The 19,138-nt window shown below is 42.3% G+C and overlaps 1 protein-coding gene across 1 annotated transcript in view; it reads right to left on the reverse strand.

Annotated features, from left to right (window-relative positions):
* LOC147316557 (heterogeneous nuclear ribonucleoprotein L-like) overlaps nt 1–19,138 on the reverse strand; it is an 87,237-nt gene that overhangs the window by 383 nt on the left and 67,716 nt on the right. Inside the window, exons 11-14 of the mRNA XM_086260112.1 lie at nt 15,331–15,532; nt 14,875–14,932; nt 14,694–14,792; nt 1–2,566 (exon numbers count right to left, since the gene is read on the reverse strand). The exon at nt 1–2,566 is cut by the window's left edge and continues 383 nt beyond it. Of these exons, the coding sequence (XP_086116238.1) occupies nt 2,511–2,566; nt 14,694–14,792; nt 14,875–14,932; nt 15,331–15,532 (415 nt within the window). The 3' untranslated portion in view covers nt 1–2,510. The remainder of the gene's footprint in view (nt 2,567–14,693; nt 14,793–14,874; nt 14,933–15,330; nt 15,533–19,138) is intronic.

A 19,138-nucleotide genomic window follows, 5' to 3' on the forward strand; every position in this document is an offset into this window, starting at 1 on the left:
AAATAACCAAAAAACAAATTAAATCACTGTAGAAACAGCACGTTACATACAAACCTCTTAGTGCCCATTTACAACTGTTACACAGCAAGTACATAAGCAACAACTTGTCTGTTATTATTGCTTATGTTCAAATATTATTTACAACAAGGACGCCTCAGTTCTAGAATCCGTGAGTCTGACTAAACAGAGACACTTGGCTCTTTGTATTTGATCCAAAACAGTTTTACCTTTTTTACCTTAGATTTGAGATTAACAGACGGAATATTGCACAAATTAAAATGCTTTTTATTACGAGTTTTTCCTTCTGTCCTCAGTAACTGTTGTGCAAACAGATCACATATTTCTATGATGCAGATGCAATTAAGAGATCGAGTTTGGGACACTTAATGATTCAAACTCTCCCTGATATTTATTCTCCAAATCTCTAAAATCCAGCATAAGTGATGACGAGCATTCCTCCAAATCTGATTTCATCATTGTTAGTAGCGTAATGCAGGAGAGCACTGTCCAACTCAAAGGTCCAAAATCCCCCACCGGTGTTAAAATGGCTCGAGATCATGTGACTGTGGGTGAAATGTCACATGACGCACACACAGTAAGCCCTTATGTGATCCTGGAAAAGACCACAACCATCAGGAAATGTTTCCTCCCAGGTTAGATGTGATCCCTCTGCTCTTGTAAAAGTGTCAGATTCCAACATTTACGTTTTTCTTTTCTGCTTGGACAAATGGTACTTCTGTTATTCTTTTTTCAACATCAACGCATTTTATACTGGAATGAGCTACAGCGCATTTCAAGTTAAAGCTCAGGTCTTCAGGTTCACATCTTTTAACTGTTCGATCACAATATTAGATGTAAGGATGCTATTTTCTATTTTTGACGTCCTGCTGCTTGCTGACCTGAGATCAGTCAAAGCTGTGCTCACTCAACACCTTTTTAGTTACACAGGCCTTCACTCAGTGGGTGTTTTTTATTTGACTTTTTTCTGCTTTTTAAACTTATATTTTGTGGTTCTCATTGCCTTAAGGCATTGTAAACGTACACGGGTTTTAGCACGTGTGCTGCATAAATAAAATTGCCGTTTCCATATATATCAACACAGGTAGTTTACATCCTGTTACAACTGAAAACATGTTATCTTAAGGTAACAGCAGGGACATTTAAAGATCATGCTGACAAGCTGATGCAATGTGTCCAGTATCCCCAGTTTAATCATCTAAGAAGCATTGAGTGCAGTTACATGCAGAAGCCTCCTCTCAGACTCGTGGCTAATGTTGTTTTCAGCTTGCTACAGATCAAAGAAGTCCTGAATCAGATAAAGAAGAATAACTCATATTCTGATCTCTGGACTGTAGATTTGCACTGTTTTCAGTTCACATCTATTTCACTGTTACAATAAAGGAGAGTCCAGCAACTCTGTGACAATAACATACATTTTGATTCTAAAATGACCTCAAATGGACACAGCACGCAATTGATTTCTATTTATACAGAAAACACAAGAGGTCGCAGCTGACTCTAATAAAACCCACTACAATTTTCTGTGTACAGTAATTCAAATACTGATATATTAAAAGATCTACAGATATATGCACAGAATTCTGGGGAAAACGTCAGTAGACTCATTTTAAACTCACATTAAGTGGGGAAAATAACTTTGATCCACTTTAAAATATATGAAAAATGTTTTCAGTCGATGTCAACATCTCATTTTTTAACATGTCCAGACATGGAAACTCATTCCAAGCTGCTTATTAATATGTCATTAGACAGGTTTCTGACGTGGGCTGCTTCGGGACACTTGAGGTGTATAAAATGTGTATCGTCCTCTGAAGTTTCTCAGCAAATATCATGACAGAGAGAGTTTCTTCTCTACAAGTTAGTCTACATATTGGATTCATTTCTTCAGGTTAGGCTAAAACAAACCAGACGCGGTTCTGATTTTTTACATGAACAATAAAGTTTTGTTTCTGATAAACATAAATAGTCATTGAAACCTTGATGACATTCCTAACATGATTCCTCCAGATGTCATGTGTTAATATTTTTATAGTAAACTCATAAATTAGCTACGCGTCTCATGCTGACCAAGCACTGCAGTGAAAGCTCGGCCTGTAAGCTTAGCTCCCACAGGGCAGCAAGTTTATGTAACACTAAGAAACCTTAAATGACAGCAAGTTAAAATTGTTTCCATTTTTAATTTTTTTTTACATTTTTTTAAAGATAAAATGTGACTTCAGTTGCCTGTACAGACGTCTAAATGTAGAGTGGATTCCTCAGAGTGTCCATTACCACGTTCTTCTTTGGTGGCCATCAAACTCAAAGTGCTTTGATTGGTCAGTAAGACTAGAAAAGCACTCTATAAATACCCGTCCATTTCCATCCTTTATTATTCTCATCTTGGTTTCTCTCTGCCTCACTCCTCTTCGCGTCTGCCTTTCATGCTCCCTCCTTGGGTCAGAGGTCAGCTATCAGCAGGTCCAGCAGCTCTCTGTAAGCTCGGTAGCTCTTTATAGATGTGATGAGGTGGAAAAACACAGTTTGAGTGTGTATGGGTTGGACCCATCTGAAAAAAGAAACACAAACAAATGCATACTTAGCATAACAGCCTGACTGGTATATCAACTGTGATAAAGATGTGAGGGCAAAAGGAATGGTACAGGTTTGGCTTGATAAGGCTCCCTTCCATGTATTTGCATTTAGCTGGAAAAGAGTGTCTGTGTGTGTGTGTGTGTGTGTGCGTGTGTGTGTATGTGTGTGTGTGTGTATGTGTGCGTGTGTGTGTGTGTGCGTGTGTGTATGTGTGTGTGTGTGTGTGTTATGTGAGAATGTGTGTGTGTGTGTGTGTGTGTGTGTGTGTGTGTGTATACCATTGTCCTCAGACCAAGTGAGGACAATGGTCTAATTTCTGTCCACTATGAGATGAAGGAGAACAACAGCCTGATACCTGCAGCAGGCACGTGCAGAGGGGGGGGGGGGGCTAGAGGGGCTTGAGCACCCGCCCCTTTCCTGATGGGTGCCCAAAGTGCCCTTTTGTTGAGGCAACTTTTTTTTTAAAAATTATTATTATTTTTTTAATGTGTGCGTGCGTGCGGAGTCCTGTCTGTGCCCCTCAACAATAATATTTAACTATTAATCACAGTTTTGCTAAATAAAAGGACCTGGCTTGCATCAGTTGTGTGATTCTTACTCTGAATCTGAATAAGTACGCGGGACCACTGTGTGCGGTAAGACCATCTCTTTACTTCCTGTATTACCATCTACCGGCATGCATTGCCAGTGCGTAACACGTAATTACACAATCAAACAGTGAACACATACTGCCCATACAACAAATGTACCAGAGACAATTATGAATACACCACATCTCCCCTTTTAAACAAAAACAGAATATTACTTTTCTCAAGACAGAACTTCCAACCAGACTACCTCTTGATTCTTTTTTTCTCTTTTTCAAAGCCATACAAGAACATCTGGCAAACAATCTGCATTACATTTTTAACCTTTTGTTTTTGTTTTCTTGTTCTTTTTAGCTTTATTTTACTGTGCTCTACAAAACCATTATAACACAGTTATATAACAACAACCTTTTTTTTTTTCTCTTACAGATCTAACTTTTTAGGTTTAACTATTGGCCTCCCTGACTTGGTTCTGACCACATCAGTGTTAACAGGTGTAGCAGGGGTCACACTGGGTGTTTGAGGCTTCTGCAACACAGGCACATTAGCAGGTTCATGCACAGGTGAACTTAAAGGAATCAAATGCACACGATTACGCCTCACAGTCCCTTGTGGTAACTCCACTGTGTATGATCGGGGTGTACAACAACAACAACAACAACCTTTATTTATAGAGCACATTAAAAGCCTAGGCATACCAAAGTGCTTTACAGAAAAACAATAAAATAATACAGTTAAGAGCATTAATATCAAATATAATAAGAACAGCAGACAATGTTCACAGTAGAAAGCCACTAATAAAATGGACTGCAGCACATAGATTATAGCAGACCCAGTGCCGCATGATAGAGAACACCAAGAATGAAGGAATAGTAAAAAGTTAATGCAATAGGTCGCAGTTAACAGTCAGCATTTAACGGGTAGAAAAGGCAAGTTCAAAAAGATAAGTTTTAAGGCGTGCTTTAAAAGAAAAAATAGAATCAGACTCCCGAATGCCAATCGGGAGGCTGTTCCATAACTCAGGTGCAGCAAAGGCAAACGATCGATCGCCTCTAGATTTCAACCGAGATCTGGGCTGAACTAACAATAACTGCGAGGATGACCTTAAAGCCCTGGCAGGGACATAAGGGTTTAAAAGTTCCTTAAGATAGGTTGGTGCAGTATTATTGATAATTTTAAAAGTAAGCAGCAAAATTTTAAATTGAATACGGTATTTGATAGGCAGCCAATGCAGCTCAGCAAGAACCGGAGTAATATGGTCAAACTTCTTGGTTTTAGTTAGAATACGTGCCGCAGCATTCTGAACTGTCTGTAATCTATGTAGAAGGGTAGCATGGAGACCAGAATAGAGTGAGTTACAGTAATCTAGCCTTGACGTTACAAAAGCATGAATGAGCTTTTCTAAGTCATTATACGGGATATAGTGTCTGGCCCTGGAGATGAGACGAAGCTGATAAAAACTAGATCTGACAACAGCAGACACCTGTTTATCAAGTTTAAAGGAGCTGTCAAACAAGACACCCAGATTCCTGACAGTATCAGAGAAAGAACTAGTAAGAAACCCAAAGGCATCTTGAAGTTTGGCGCGAAGGGCATTACTGCCAAAAATCATGATTTCAGTCTTTTTTTCATTGAGAATAAGAGTATTTGCCAACAGCCATTTCTTGACCTCACTCATGCACTCACGAAAGTTATTTAAAGATAAAGCGAGATCATCATGTAACTCAAAATAAATCTGGATGTCATCCGCATAATAGTGAAAAGCAATGTGGTATTTCTCAAAGATAGCGCTTAAAGGAAGCATATACAGTGAGAAAAGGGTAGGGCCTAACACAGAACCCTGGGGGACACCACAGCAAACAGGTACAGGGGAAGAGGAAGATGAGGCCAGATGTACCGAAGAAAGCCGATTGGAGAGGTAAGATTTGAACCAGTCCAAGGCAGTGCCCTTAATGCCAACAGAGTGCTCTAATCTTGCGACTAGGATGTTATGGTCAACCATATCAAATGCAGATGAAAGATCCAATAGAACTAAAACAGAAGGACGACCATTATCAGCCATAAGTAAAAGATCATTAAAAACACGAAGCAGCGCTGATTCAGTGCTATGATGTTGTTTAAAGGCTGATTGGAATTTATCATTTATATTATTCTCGTCCAGGTAGGTCTGCAGTTGAAGTAGAACCACCTTCTCAAGAATTTTAGCCAAGAAAGGAAGCTTGGAAATCGGTCTATAGTTGGCAAAATCACTATGATCCAGGTTATTTTTCTTTAAAACAGGTTGAATAAAAGCATGTTTAAGAACTGAAGGTACATAACCAGAAAGCAAGGAGAGGTTCAATATAGACAAAAGACAGGGTCCAATTACATTAAAACAATCCTTGACTATACGAGATGGAAGAACATCATGTACACAATTAGTATTGTTTAGTTTCTCAGTTATACGCTTCAGAGTGGGAAGTGAAATTAATTCAAATTGATGTAAGGCAGCAGAACAGTCAGGATTAGACATACTGTCAGCCACCAAAGGAAGCGTAGATCTAAGAGATAAAACTTTATCTAGAAAGTAGTTTGAAAATTTTTCACAGAGACCTGGGGAGCACGAGAGTGGCATAGAGGGACGAGGATTCACCACTGAGTTAAAAATTTTAAATAGGATGCGAGGATTGTCACCATTAGAAGTAATAATCTTAGCGAAGAAGGCTGCTTTAGCCATTCTGGCAGCAGATTGGAATTTCGAGCGGCTAATACGTAAAATGTCATATGATGACTGGAGTCTATCATTCCTCCACCTCCTCTCATCGCGCCTGCACAAACGCCGTAGAACACGGACAGAGTCGTTTAACCAGCATTGCGAGTAGGTTCTGGGGCGTTTGTGTTTGATAGGTGCAATAGTGTTAAGAATCGAGGAACATGTAGTTAAAAAAGTATTGGTAAAATTCTCAAGTGTGTGTGGGATAAAGCAGTCCGACATATTAAATGAAGAATTAACAAAAGATGTAGAGAAGTTGACCACAGTATCGGCGTTAATAGTCCGAGTAGGATGGAGAGGAACCTCCAAGTAAGGGTCAGTGATACCCAGGTCAACGTCAAAGATGACCGGGGAATGATCAGAAAGTCCAGTATTTCTAATTTCCTTAATGCATATATCCACGTTAAATGAAAAAACCAGATCAAGGGTGTGACCCTTAACATGAGTAGGTTCATTTACCCACTGGGTAAGATTAAAAGAGTCAGTCAGTGCAGAAAAATCTTTAGACAGGTGGTCATCCATACAACAAACATGAATATTGAAGTTACCAGAAATAACTACAGAATCATATTTAAAAAGAATAGAACCCAAAAAATCAGCAAATTCAGAAATGAACACCTTATGATATTTAGGCGGACGATAAGCCACGACACACAGAGTAGTTCGAGGGCCAGTCAGTTCCAATAGCTGAGCTTCAAAGCTAGAATAGGTTGGGGAGGGTAGCAGCCGTGCCTCAAGTTTATTTCTAAAAACCGAGGCTAAGCCACCACCTCTACCAGTAAGCCTCGGTGAGCTAAAAAAGGCACAGTCAGAAGGGAGAAGTTCAGAGAAGGGGATGAACTCACCCGGAGAGGTCCATGTCTCAGTCAAAAATAAAACATCCAGACCCGAGGAGAGAAAAAAATCATTTAAGAGGAAGGCCTTATTAGAAAGAGACCTAACATTAAATAAGGCCATCCGAGTCCGAGGAGTCCTGTCCTTAGTAGTAGCTCGTTTGAGGGTACTGAGGTTGTTTTGTTGAACACCACGGCCAGGCAGTGATATCCAAGAACGAGCAGAGTGGAAGGCCACTGGGCAGGCAGGATAGGACTGAGGGCCAACGGGACATATCCAACGGTGGTTGAGCAGTTTAGCCGCAAAGCGGCTACCAAGATGGTGGATGAAACGAGAAAATTCACAGCTAGTAGGGGGGTAATCCGTAGCCATGGCTCTGATATAAGCCTTGAAGCGGACATGGACACCACTCCTTCTACCCCGTCTCCTGGGGCGTATCCTGCGGGGCATGTGAAGAGGTAAATCGGTCAGATGAGTGGGAGAGACGGGCATCAGGGGAATGGCATCACCCGCGGTCCCAAGACAGTTCGGTCGTTGAGAACAGGAGAAACGAAGATTCAGGAGCGTGTTTCTATCATAGGTTATTAGCGTACAATCACCTAGAGAACAAAGTGCCAAAGATAAAGACACAAGGAGTACAACGCCGAGGCGCAGACGGAGTCGAAGACGGCCAGCCATGCACACCGGCGCCATCTTGGATCTCCAAAGTGTAGAGTGATTTTGGATAACAGTGCCTGTAGTTTTGACATCAGTCACCCAAACTTGCTCTCCTGGGGACAGGCTGCATAAAGGTTTTGCGCGGTGGCGCCTGTTGAAGTTTGCCATGTCCATCATCCTCTTCTCCCTTTCCTTTCGAGCGAGCAGTGCGTTGTCCGGCAGTGTGGGCTCCAGCTGCGATGGAAGCATCGGCAGTGTGGTTCGCAGACGTCTGCCCATTAAAAGCTCTGCAGGGCTGTATCCGGACTGCAGTGGTGTAGCTCTATAGGCAAGAAGAGCTAGATAAGGATCAGCTGCTTTTTTCAGAAGAGTTTTTACAGTCTGCACAGCACGTTCTGCTTCTCCATTACTTTGTGGAAACTTGGGACTGCTTGTGATGTGTTTGAAGCCGTATGCTGCTGCAAAGTCTGTAAAGATTTGACCTGAATACTGTGGCCCATTATCAGACATGAGGACCTCTGGGATGCCGTGACGGGCAAAGAAAGATTTCAGGTGAGTAATGACATCGTTTGATTTTGTCCTGTTTAACAAAGCAATCTCAACAAATCTAGAGTGATAGTCAACAGCGAGAAGGTAAGTTTTCCCTCCCAGCTCGAAAAGATCTGTGCCCACTCTCAGCCATGGGCGGGCAGGGTATTCTGTTGGCATGAGTGGCTCACTGTTATTGTGTCTTTCTTGAATACACGTTTTGCACTTGAGCAGCATCTCAGAGATTTGTTGACTCAGCCCGGGCCACCACACTGTTTGGCGTGCACGAGCTTTACATTTTACAACACCTCGGTGTCCTTCGTGAAGTTTTTCCAGCACCTCGTTTCTCATTGCTGAAGGAATGACAAGCCGTGTGTCTTTTAACAAAAGGCCGTCTTCAACAGCGAGCGTGGCTCGGTCAGGCCAGTAATTTCGCAGTAAAGGCTCTTGTTTTGCATGTTCTGGCCAGCCTTCGGTGCACATGTCCATGACACGAGCACACACACTGTCGCTTTTCAGTTGTTCCTTCAGTGTTTGCATATATGATGAACTGACAGGCATGTTTGCTACAATACTGTCCACATATATGTCTGTGCTTTCCATCAGCTCTTTGTCTGACAGGTTCATTGGTTTTTTCAGAGGTGAGCGGGACAAAGTATCTGCTGTCCAGAGCGATTTCCCTGGGGCGTACTGCACAGTGTACGAGTAACGCATGAGTCTCATTCTGAATCGCTGGATCCTGGGTGGCAAGAGATCCAGAGCTTGTCCTCCCAGTAAAGAAACGAGAGGTTTGTGGTCCGTTTCAAGACAAAAATGTTTACCAATCAGGAAATCACGAAAACGCTCACACGCCCATGTAGATGCCAGTGCCTCTTTTTCCACTTGTGCGTATCGTTGTTCTGTAGGAGAAAGGGACCTCGATGCATACGCCACTGGTCGCCATCCTTCTTCCCACAGCTGCAAAAGAACACCTCCGAGACCATAGGATGAAGCATCTGCTGATACTTTAATGTCTCTGTTGGGGTCATACATTGCGAGCACTGGGGGTGAGGTCAGGGCATCTCGTAATGTTTTGAAAGCTCTCACTTGGTCAGTTCCCCAATACCATGCGTTCTTTTTGGAAAGAAGATCTCGCAGGGCTTTGTCTTTTTCAGCTAAATGGGGGATGAACTTGCCCACTTGATTCACCATGCCCAGAAAACTGCGCAACTCTGACACATTAGTTGGCTCTGTCATTTCTGTAATTGCCTCCGTTTTCTTCGGGTCAGGACTGATTCCTGTATCCGCTATGATGTGACCCAAGAAAGCAACCTTGCTCTGGGAGAGCTCGCATTTTTCAACATTCAGCGTTATGCCTGCTTTTTCCAGTCTTTGCAGTGTAGCATGGAGACGGGAATCGTGCTCCTGATGGTTACGTCCCCACACCAACACATCGTCAATGTGACACACCACTCCTTCGAGACCCTCGATGACCTCCGCCATCATGCGCTGAAAGTGTTCGGGCGCTGAGTTGATCCCAAACGGTAGGCGGTTAAAGTGGAACCGCCCAAAGGGTGTGATGAAGGTGGTGAGTTTGGCAGACTCATTGGACAGGGGAATCTGCCAGAAGCCCATGTTGGCATCCAGTTTGCTAAACACTTTGGCTCCTGCGAGCATTCCGAGACTTTGTTCAACCGATGGCAGCACATATTTTTCCCTGCACACATACTCATTTAGTCCGGTAAAGTCTACGCAAAGTCTTAGCCTAGGGCTGTTTTTCTTTGGAACAACAACCATGCCGGCACACCAATCCGTTGGTTCCTCAACTCGGGTAATGACACCAAGCTCTTCCATTCGTTGGAGTTCCTCTTTTACCCTTCCCATCAGAGGCAGAGGAAGCCTTCGCGGAGTTTTGAGTGAGTACGGCACAGCATTCGGTTTGAGTTTAATGTGATAGGCCCGCTGCACTTTCCCTAGACCATTGCAAAGTTTAGGTTAAGTAGTCTTCAGAGTGTCCATTGAAACCGCGTCACTCGCACCAGCAGGCCAAGAGCTGTAATGGCGGGCAGGCCTAGCAGTGGAGTGCTCAGGTTTCTTACAACATAGACCTTCTCTGTTGTCTGTTTCGCTCCGTAGTTGAGCTGTAGCTTTGTAAAACCTGCAACGTCCAGTGGTGTTTTTCCAGGGCCTAACAAAGGTTTTTCTGGCTGCTGGAGGACTGGTCTGTGTTCGTTAGCAAAAATCTTTGATAAGTCCGAGTCAGCTATTACAGTCACATCTGCTCCAGTATCCAGTTTGAAAGTGATTTTTGCATCTTTCACTTGTATGTTGGCTGTCCACGCCTGGCCGTCACTGGAAACTGAGCCTAGGAAGAAACCTTGCTCCTCTTCCTCCTCAATACTTTGCACTGTCTTGCTTTGTCTGCAGACTCGCTGGTAGTGACCTTTTTTTCCACATAAATGACATTTTGCATCATTTGCTGGGCACTCAGGTTTCGGATGTGGAGAGCCTCCGCACTTGTAGCATTTGTTACTTTGTCTCTTGCTATATTGCTGTTGTGTTTTGACAGTTTTACTTTTGAACATGTTGAACTTTGTTTTGTCGTGCTTTTGTATCACTCTGTCAACTGTTTTCGCATTTACATGCATTACATTTGTTTCACTTCTCAAAGCTGACTGTTGCTTTTTGATTTCTTCTGACTGCCTGGCCATATTTATAGCTTTATCCAAGTCCAAGTCTTTTTCCATCTGCATGCGCTCAGACAGCCTCGTGTTGGCCAAGCCCACTACTATTCTGTCTCTTATCAGCTCATCGTGGAGCGGTCCGTAGTTACAGTGCTCTGCTAATGCATGCAAGGCAGTCACGAATGCATCAACAGTCTCATTCGGCTCTTGTTTGCACATATTAAAACGTGCGCGCTCATAAACAACATTTTTCCTGACAATGAAAAAGTTGTGGAAGCTATCTCTCACTTTAGCATAGTCCCGTTGGTCTACATCACTTAACTTTAGTCCTCTCAGGACGTCATCCGCTTCGTCTCCCATACAATATATGAGAGTGTTCACTTGATTTTCCTCCGAGCTCGCAGACAGATTACTTGCCTGACGGAATCTCTCGAAGCGACGGACCCATCTTGTCCATTCGTGTGGTTTGGAAAAATCAAAGGGCTCCGGTGGTTGGATGCTAAACGTAGCGCTGGGAGTGCTAGCCGCGGTGCTAACTCCTGCCCTCGGACGATCGTCTACGTCGTCATTCGGCATTTTGTTTCCACCTTCCCCTTCTCCTCACACTCGGCAGATGTATGGAGTCTTACAAGTCACACAGCACTTCTGACACCATGTGTGATTCTTACTCTGAATCTGAATAAGTACGCGAGACCACTGTGTGCGGTAAGACCATCTCTTTACTTCCTGTATTACCATCTACCGGCATGCATTGCCAGTGCGTAACACGTAATTACACAATCAAACAGTGAACACATACTGCCCATACAACAAATGTACCAGAGACAATTATGAATACACCACATCAGTCACATGATCACATTTAACCAATGATCGCCCTTGACGGCAGAACGCGCTGGTTACGAGCCGGGAACGAGCTCACAAAGAGCACGCGCATTTTTAGCGGTCCGGAGCTGTAGGAGAAACACAAGTTAACTCAGAGACACAGACTGATGCGACAAAACCAGTAAGTAGGTGTACAGCGTGCACTGTAGTGTGTAGCACCCAGGAGTATTAGCTTATTACGTACACGTTGGTAAGCTGTCTTGTTGCAACTGACGAACTGAAACAAACGAGCGTGCTGTGTGTGCAACAGCGCGACAAACATTACCTGTCCTTTTATTAACTGCACAAGTAGTGCTGGTCATAGCTGCTGGCTACCTGTGTAAGGCTGTCATGGGTCTGTAGCTCTGTCACCGTTTTAGGGAACATGTTTAGTTTTAAAGTAAGTTTCCGGGCTTTTCCTGCCTTTCTGGAGGGATTATATTTCACTAAAAACGATCTAATATGCATGTTCACATAATAATTATTATAATTATAATATATTAAAAAACACACGCTGTATTTTAAAGAACATGCATTAAGAAGCAGATTATATTAGATTTATATTTTAAATAAGACAAAAGTTGGATTTTACAGCAGTAAAATGATTGTATCTCTACAGTTTAAACATGTAATAAGCTTTGCCCTGCACAGAGTGGATAGTGAAACAAATGCAATCATCATAAATACATTATTTCATATTTATTACTTCCCCCTCCTCATTGCTTTATTATTGTAGCTCTAGTAATAAATAATAATGTAAGGATTCTGGATCAGCACACTGATGCCCATAGTATATACAGTATTCTGAAGAAGGTCTAAAATGTCACTGTGTGTGCATGTGTGTGTTTTATTTAGATGGATTTACTCATGATATAACATTGTCCAGACATGGCTGGTAAGGACATGAGGAGGAAACAGCAGGACCTGTGTGAGGCTACTAAAGGCAGGGCTATAACATTTTTCTGTCATCATTTAGATTAAGTGCAGGAGTTGTTAGGTGTGGATAATTAGATTATAGTTTATTGCAATAGCAAGTTGTGCCTTGTTCTCACATATACAGCAAGTGGAGAGTGATATATGAAATGATGGGATGGAAGGAAGAAGAGAAGCAAAGAGTGATTCACAGGCAGAGCCTAAATTATTTCTCACAGTTTTTTGTGTCCTTATGGTTCCAAGTGCTGTCACCAATCTTTGCATTTTGTTATTATCTCATGACACTTGTTTAATCAGCTACCATCTCTCCTGTGGACTTTTTACTGTCTACAGTCTCAGATCAGCACAGCCCTGCCCTTCCCATATTAGACTCTTGATGAATGTGTGTTGTTGTTATTCAGCCTGGTTCAATGTGCCCCTTTTTAACTTTGAGCACCCGTCCCTTTAAACCTCTCTGCACGGCCCTGACCTGCAGGCCTGACAGCAGCAGATGTATCACTGCTGTAACACCTGTAACACTCAGCAGGCGCCTCATTGTTCTGACACACACAACAAAACTGTTGACTACACTACACACTAACTACACACTGACTACACAAGATTTGCGCTAAACGTCTCAAATCTCTCACATCTCAAACACGCCGTCACTCCTAAAACGTCCCCCGTTTCTTAACAACTAGATGCCACGTTGCCATATCATTTTTTGATTGGTCGAATGGCACTTTTTTGGACGAATAGGAAAGGCAGAGGGGGCTTGGTCTTGTCTTTGCTCACAGGCTTTCGAGCGTTTTCCTTATGAAACGCCGTTTTTACCGTTTCTTCCCGCAGTAAATATAAACAACGACAGTATTCAGGAAGAAAACCAAACATTGCGTGTTTTTTATCATAACTCTGGTTTTACGTGGCCGATCAACACGATTTAAAAACTGGTATAAAGTCCACACTTTTCCCGTCAGTTGTTCCGTCTGTCCTGCTCACATCTCCAATGGTTGTACACTAACGTGGCTTCACTCCACATCAGCCGCTTTGCTAGCTACAACACTGGTGCACTGCAAAACAGAATTGTTAAAGTTTTAATTTTAATTTCAATTCAGTTTTTTTTTGTGCGCAACGCAGATTTTCTGTGCGCAGACACCATGCCAGCAGTGCGCAATTGCGCACGTGCGCAGCTTAGAGAGAACATTTCTAAGAGCTCTTCATATTAAAAGAGAGCCATGCGCTGCTAAAAGGACTTAGCTCTTCACTTTACTATCAGAATCAGAATCAGAATCAGAAAGGGGTTTATTGCCAAATGTTGAGCAGGTTTACAACATTAGGAAATTGCTGCGGTGCTTCAGTGCAAACATAGTGTCATAAATAGTACTTAAATAGACATGAAAAAATAAAAGTAGGGATAAGAATTAAAAGTGCTACGTAGAAAGATATGTGCATGAGCTATACATGAGATATATACATGAGAATAAGAATTAAGAGTGCTACGTTGAAAGATATATACATGAGTGCAGGTGGTGATCAGTGCAAACATGGAATGATGCAGTGAACACAGCGTAGGGTCATGTGTTAGTAGCGGGAACAGTCATATGGTTATTGTTCATGTGTCCAACAGCAGAGGGGAAGAAACTGTTCTATGGCAAGTGTCCTGGAGGACAGTTTAGGATTTGATGCCATGTAAATAAAATTACATTAATTGGAGGATGTGACAGTGCAGTATAAAATGTAAAGCATGGTTAGTACCGTATTTTCCGCACTATAAGGCGCACTTAAAATCCTTTAATTTTCTCGAAAATCAACAGTGCGCCTTATGTATGAATTCTGGTTGTGCTTACTGACCTCGAACCGATGTTATGTGCTACACAGCGCCTCACGGGGTAATCTGGGTCCTAAACTCCGTCCGTTTCAGGTCCCAAAGTCAAACGAACACTGTGGCATCACTGAGCATTGAAAACTGTCTGAATTCTTTCATCTTTAATTAAATGATCAGCGTTGCTGCTTTACCAGGTGTAACAATTAAGTTTAACATCCAGGCGTCCATGAAAACAGGATTTATTATTTATTTAACAGAATTAGAGGTTAGCAGGAAGTCCACAGTGCAGACTTTCATCCTCAAGGAATTAAACTAACATTAACTGCATTAACTGTTTAAATTTCACAAAATAATTTTTACAAAATAATTTTTTCTACTTCAGATGTATTTTCCAGCTCCACATTCAGGAATTATTTGTGAAGTTTCCAGCATGAGACTGACAGAGTAGGCAGTGATGGATGTTTTTCTCATGGACTTACTGGGAATCCTAATCTGGTAGTGGTTGAGAACAGTAAGAACCTCCACAGCCTCTGTCTTACTGTCAAACTCCAACAAGCCGGAGATGGTCTTAGAAGAGGCTGAAAAAAGAGACTGAACATTAAAAGGCAGGCGATGACCACATTCACGAGACTTCATCTGTTCAATCAAATGTCTACTTACGTTTGGCATCAAACATCTTAAATTTGACAAAGCCAGGCAGATCATGCTCCGTGCACAGCTACAGAAACACAGACAGCAGCGTGTGAGCAGTTCTGCACTAGGCAACAATTAAACATACAACTTATCAGCATTTGTTATACAATGTGGGAGTGGATTTCTTTATGGCAAAGACTGCTCAAGAAATCAGGCTCAACTCAAGAGAGGATCTTTGGGCATTTAAGGATATCTTGTTAATTCAGAAAAACAGGGCAGTCTTCTTAATAACAATGGGTTTTTTTGGAATTTCCAAGATAATAATCATATTAATTCAGGAAAAAACAAGAAATTATGAAGTAGATTTTGGATACATCTCTGTATGATAGGATAGAAAATGTTTTAGGAGGTTTGGAATACCTTTAAACAGTTCTTTACAGTTACACAGAAAAGACGGACAGCGAACAGACAGAAGTACTTTACCCTCAGTAAATGATCCTGTGATATGCACGGAGGAACGTTATAGTAGTGCAACACTGCAGATGGAGGCTGGATGATGTTTTTGGAGGCTTGTCCGGCACTGCTAAAGCGATTGTTTCTGGTCATAGCAAAGTCCTTATAGCTGCTGCTGCCATCCTCTAACTCAAAAACCTGGCTGGGGATTACTGCGTGCTGCTTCGACACACTGCAAAAACCAAAAACATCAACTGTGTTACTTTTCTTATCAAATCCATGCATAACAAATCTACTGATCATGAAATAGTCTAGATAATATACACAGAAATAAAGAAGTATATGGTGCCAAATTGCCTCAGTGCGCTTTATGTTGTAAGATAAACACAAAAAAAATAAAGAAAACTCCCCAACAATCATATGACCCACTAAGGAAGCACTTTGGCGACAGTGGGAAGGAAAAACTCCCTTTTAACAGGAAGAAATCTCCGGCAGAACCAGGCTCAGGGAGGGGCGGGGCCATCTGCTACGATCGTCTGGGGGTAAGGGGAGGAAAACAGAGAGTAGAAGGATTTTAAATTTGACTTTGGAGATAACAGGATCAAATAATGAGAAGCCAGTATGGGCAAAATATGCTTTCTAGCCCTTTTCAGTAATCATGCAGCAGCATTCTGGATTAACTGAATTCTGTTCAGGGAACAGTCCTAAAAGAAAAATGAATTTTGGGGGGAAAGTCTGATAATAATGAATTTGCGGAGGATTAGGGTCACTGGAAAAAAAAAAGTGGGCACGTCAGAATTCAAGTCAGAATTCAAGTCAGAATTCAGACTTCTTTCTCAGAATTCTGGAAAAGAAGAAGAAAAAAAGACGAGCCCACTTTTTTTCCCAGTGGCTCTAATCCTCTTCCGTATGAATTACAGGAGTCCAGCTTAGAAGTAATAAATAAATCAACTAGTTTTTCAGCGTCACTCTGAGACAGGATATTTCTAACTTTAGAGATGTTGCGCAAATGGAAGAAAGCAGTCTTACATATTTGTTTAATATGTGCGTTGAAGGACATGTCCTGGTCAAAAATGACTCCAAGGTTCCTCACAGCGTTACTGGAAATTTTAGCATACATTTTCACTGCTATGCAGATGACACCCAGCTCTATCTGTCCATGAAGCCCGATAACACACACCAATGAGTTAAACTGCAGGAATGTCTTAAAGACATAAAGACCTGGATGGCCCTAACTTTCTGCTTCTTAATTCAGATCAAACTGAAGATGATGTCCTTGGGAGCATGGTGTCTAACCAGATGCTTACTCTGGATGGCATTACCTTGGTTATGCACAGATATGTCTTCTAATGATGCTGCCTAAGGGAAGCATGTATAATATAAACAGAATTGGTCCTAGCACTGAACCCTGTGGAACTCCATAATTAACCTCAGTGTGTGAAGAGGACTCTCCATTTACATGCACAAACTGGAGTCTATTAGATAGATATGATACAAACCACTGCAGTGCAGTACCTGTAATACCTACAGCATGTTCTAATCGCTCTAATAGGATATTATGGTCGACAGTATCGAACGCTGCACTGAGGTCTAGCAGGACAAGCACAGAGATGAGTCCACTGTCAGAGGCCATAAGAAGATCATTTGTAACCTTCACTAAAGCGGTTTCTGTGCTGTGATGAGCTCTGAAACCTGACTGAAACTCTTCAAATAAACCTCTGCAGATGATCTGTTAGCTGTTTGACAACTACTCTTTCCAGGATGTTTGATATAAAGGAAGGTTGGAGATTGGCCTATAATTAGCTAAGACTGCTGGGTCTAGAGATGCTTTTTGAGTAAAGGTTTAACTACAGCTAGCTTGAAGGCCTGTGGTACATAGCCGATCATTAGAGAGAGATTGCTCATATTTGAGATTGAATCTCGATCTTGGAAGTAAAGTGTAAAGGATCTGACCTCTTGGTGGCGCTGTCACTTGGTGTTCGCTCGCTCTGCGGTAGAGTATCACTTCCTGTTCCTGCTCAAACACAGTGGTGTTTCTGAGTAGCTTATTTGCTTAGCAATTTAATTAACAACTTTTAAATACATTCTTTTTCATAGTATAATCTTCACGTGCTTCATCCGAAGCACACTTTCTGTGTACTCACTACCTAATTTATAGCCAAAGTATTCACTCACTGTCTCTGTACTGTTTCGCTAGCTTAGCTTAGCTCGTAGCCGACTCGTTAGCACCATGGCTACTTCACCTGTCCCTCCTGCACTTTCTTGCTCATTGTGTCAGATGTTTAGTTACTCCTCGGCCTCCTTTAGCAGTAATGATATCTGTAACAAATGTAGCATATTTGCAGCTCTGGAGGCCAGGATTACTGAATTGGAGACTCGGCTTCGCACCCTTCATTCACCCATAGCTAGCCAGGCCCCTGTAGCTGGTGCAGCCAAAGATAGCGTAGGCCCCGCTAGCTGTTCCCCGGCAGACCCCAAGCAGCTGGAGAAAGAGGGCGGCTGGGTCACGGTGAGGAAGAAGCAAAGTCCTAAACAGAAGCCCCGGGTACACCACCAACCCGTTCATGTGTCTAACCGTTTTTCCCCACTCGGCGACACACCCGCCGGGGGTCAAACTCTGGTAATTGGCGATTCTGTTCTCAGACATGTGAAGCTAGAGACACCGGCAACCATAGTCAATTGTCTTCCAGGGGCCAGAGCAGGCGACATTGAAGGAAATTTAAAACTGCTGGCTAAGGGTAAACGTAAATTCAGTAAGATCATAATTCACGTCGGCAGTAATGACACCCGGTTACGCCAATCGGAGGTCACTAAAATCAATATTGAATCGGTGTGTAACTTTGCCAAAACAATGTCGGACTCTGTAGTTTTCTCTGGTCCCCTCCCCAATCAGACCAGGAGTGACATGTTTAGCCGCATGTTCTCCTTAAATTGCTGGCTGTCTGAGTGGTGTCCCAGAAACAATGTGGGCTTCATAGATAATTGGCAAACCTTCTGGAGGAAACCTGGTCTTGTTAGGAGAGACGGCATCCATCCCACTTTGGATGGAGCAGCTCTCATTTCTAGAAATATGGACAAATTTATTAAACCCCCCAAAATATGACTATCCAGAGTTGGGACCAGGAAGCAGAGTTGCAGTCTTACACGCCTCTCTGCAGCTTCTCTCCTCCTGCTACCCCCCCAAAAACCCATCTCCATAGAGACTGTGTCAGCTTCCAAAAAGACAAATAACAAACTAAAAACCAGCAACAAACAACTTAAACATAAACAATTACAAAGAAAGAACAATACAGCATCCACATCTGAACCAAAGAGTAAAACAGTGAAATGTGGATTATTAAATATTAGGTCTCTCTCCTCCAAGTCTCTGTTAGTACATGACTTAATAATTGATCAACAAATTGATTTACTCTGCCTTACAGAAACCTGGTTGCAGCAGGATGATTATGTTAGTTTAAATGAATCAACACCCCCGAGTCATTCTAACTACCAGAAACCTCGAAGCACAGGCCGAGGGGGAGGTGTGGCAGCAAGTTTTCACACCAGCCTATTAATTAATGAAAGACCCAGACAGACTTTTAATTCATTTGAAAGCCTGATGCTTAACATTGTCCACCCCAGGTGTAAAACTCAGAAACCAGTCTTACTTGTTATCATCTATCGTCCACCTGGGCCTTACACAGAGTTTCTGTCTGATTTCTCAGACTTTTTATCTGATTTAGTTCTGAGCTCAGATAAAATAATTATTGTGGGTGATTTTAACATCCATGTAGATGCTAAAAATGACAGCCTCAACATGGCATTTAATCTGTTATTAGACTCAATTGGCTTCTCTCAA

This window comes from Aulonocara sp. 'chitande type north' Nkhata Bay, linkage group LG13 (assembly GCF_057382095.1).
Source record: "Aulonocara sp. 'chitande type north' Nkhata Bay isolate Kocher_YH1m ecotype deep benthic linkage group LG13, A_spYH_male_GT1.1, whole genome shotgun sequence".
Lineage (NCBI taxonomy): Eukaryota > Metazoa > Chordata > Actinopteri > Cichliformes > Cichlidae > Aulonocara > Aulonocara sp. 'chitande type north' Nkhata Bay.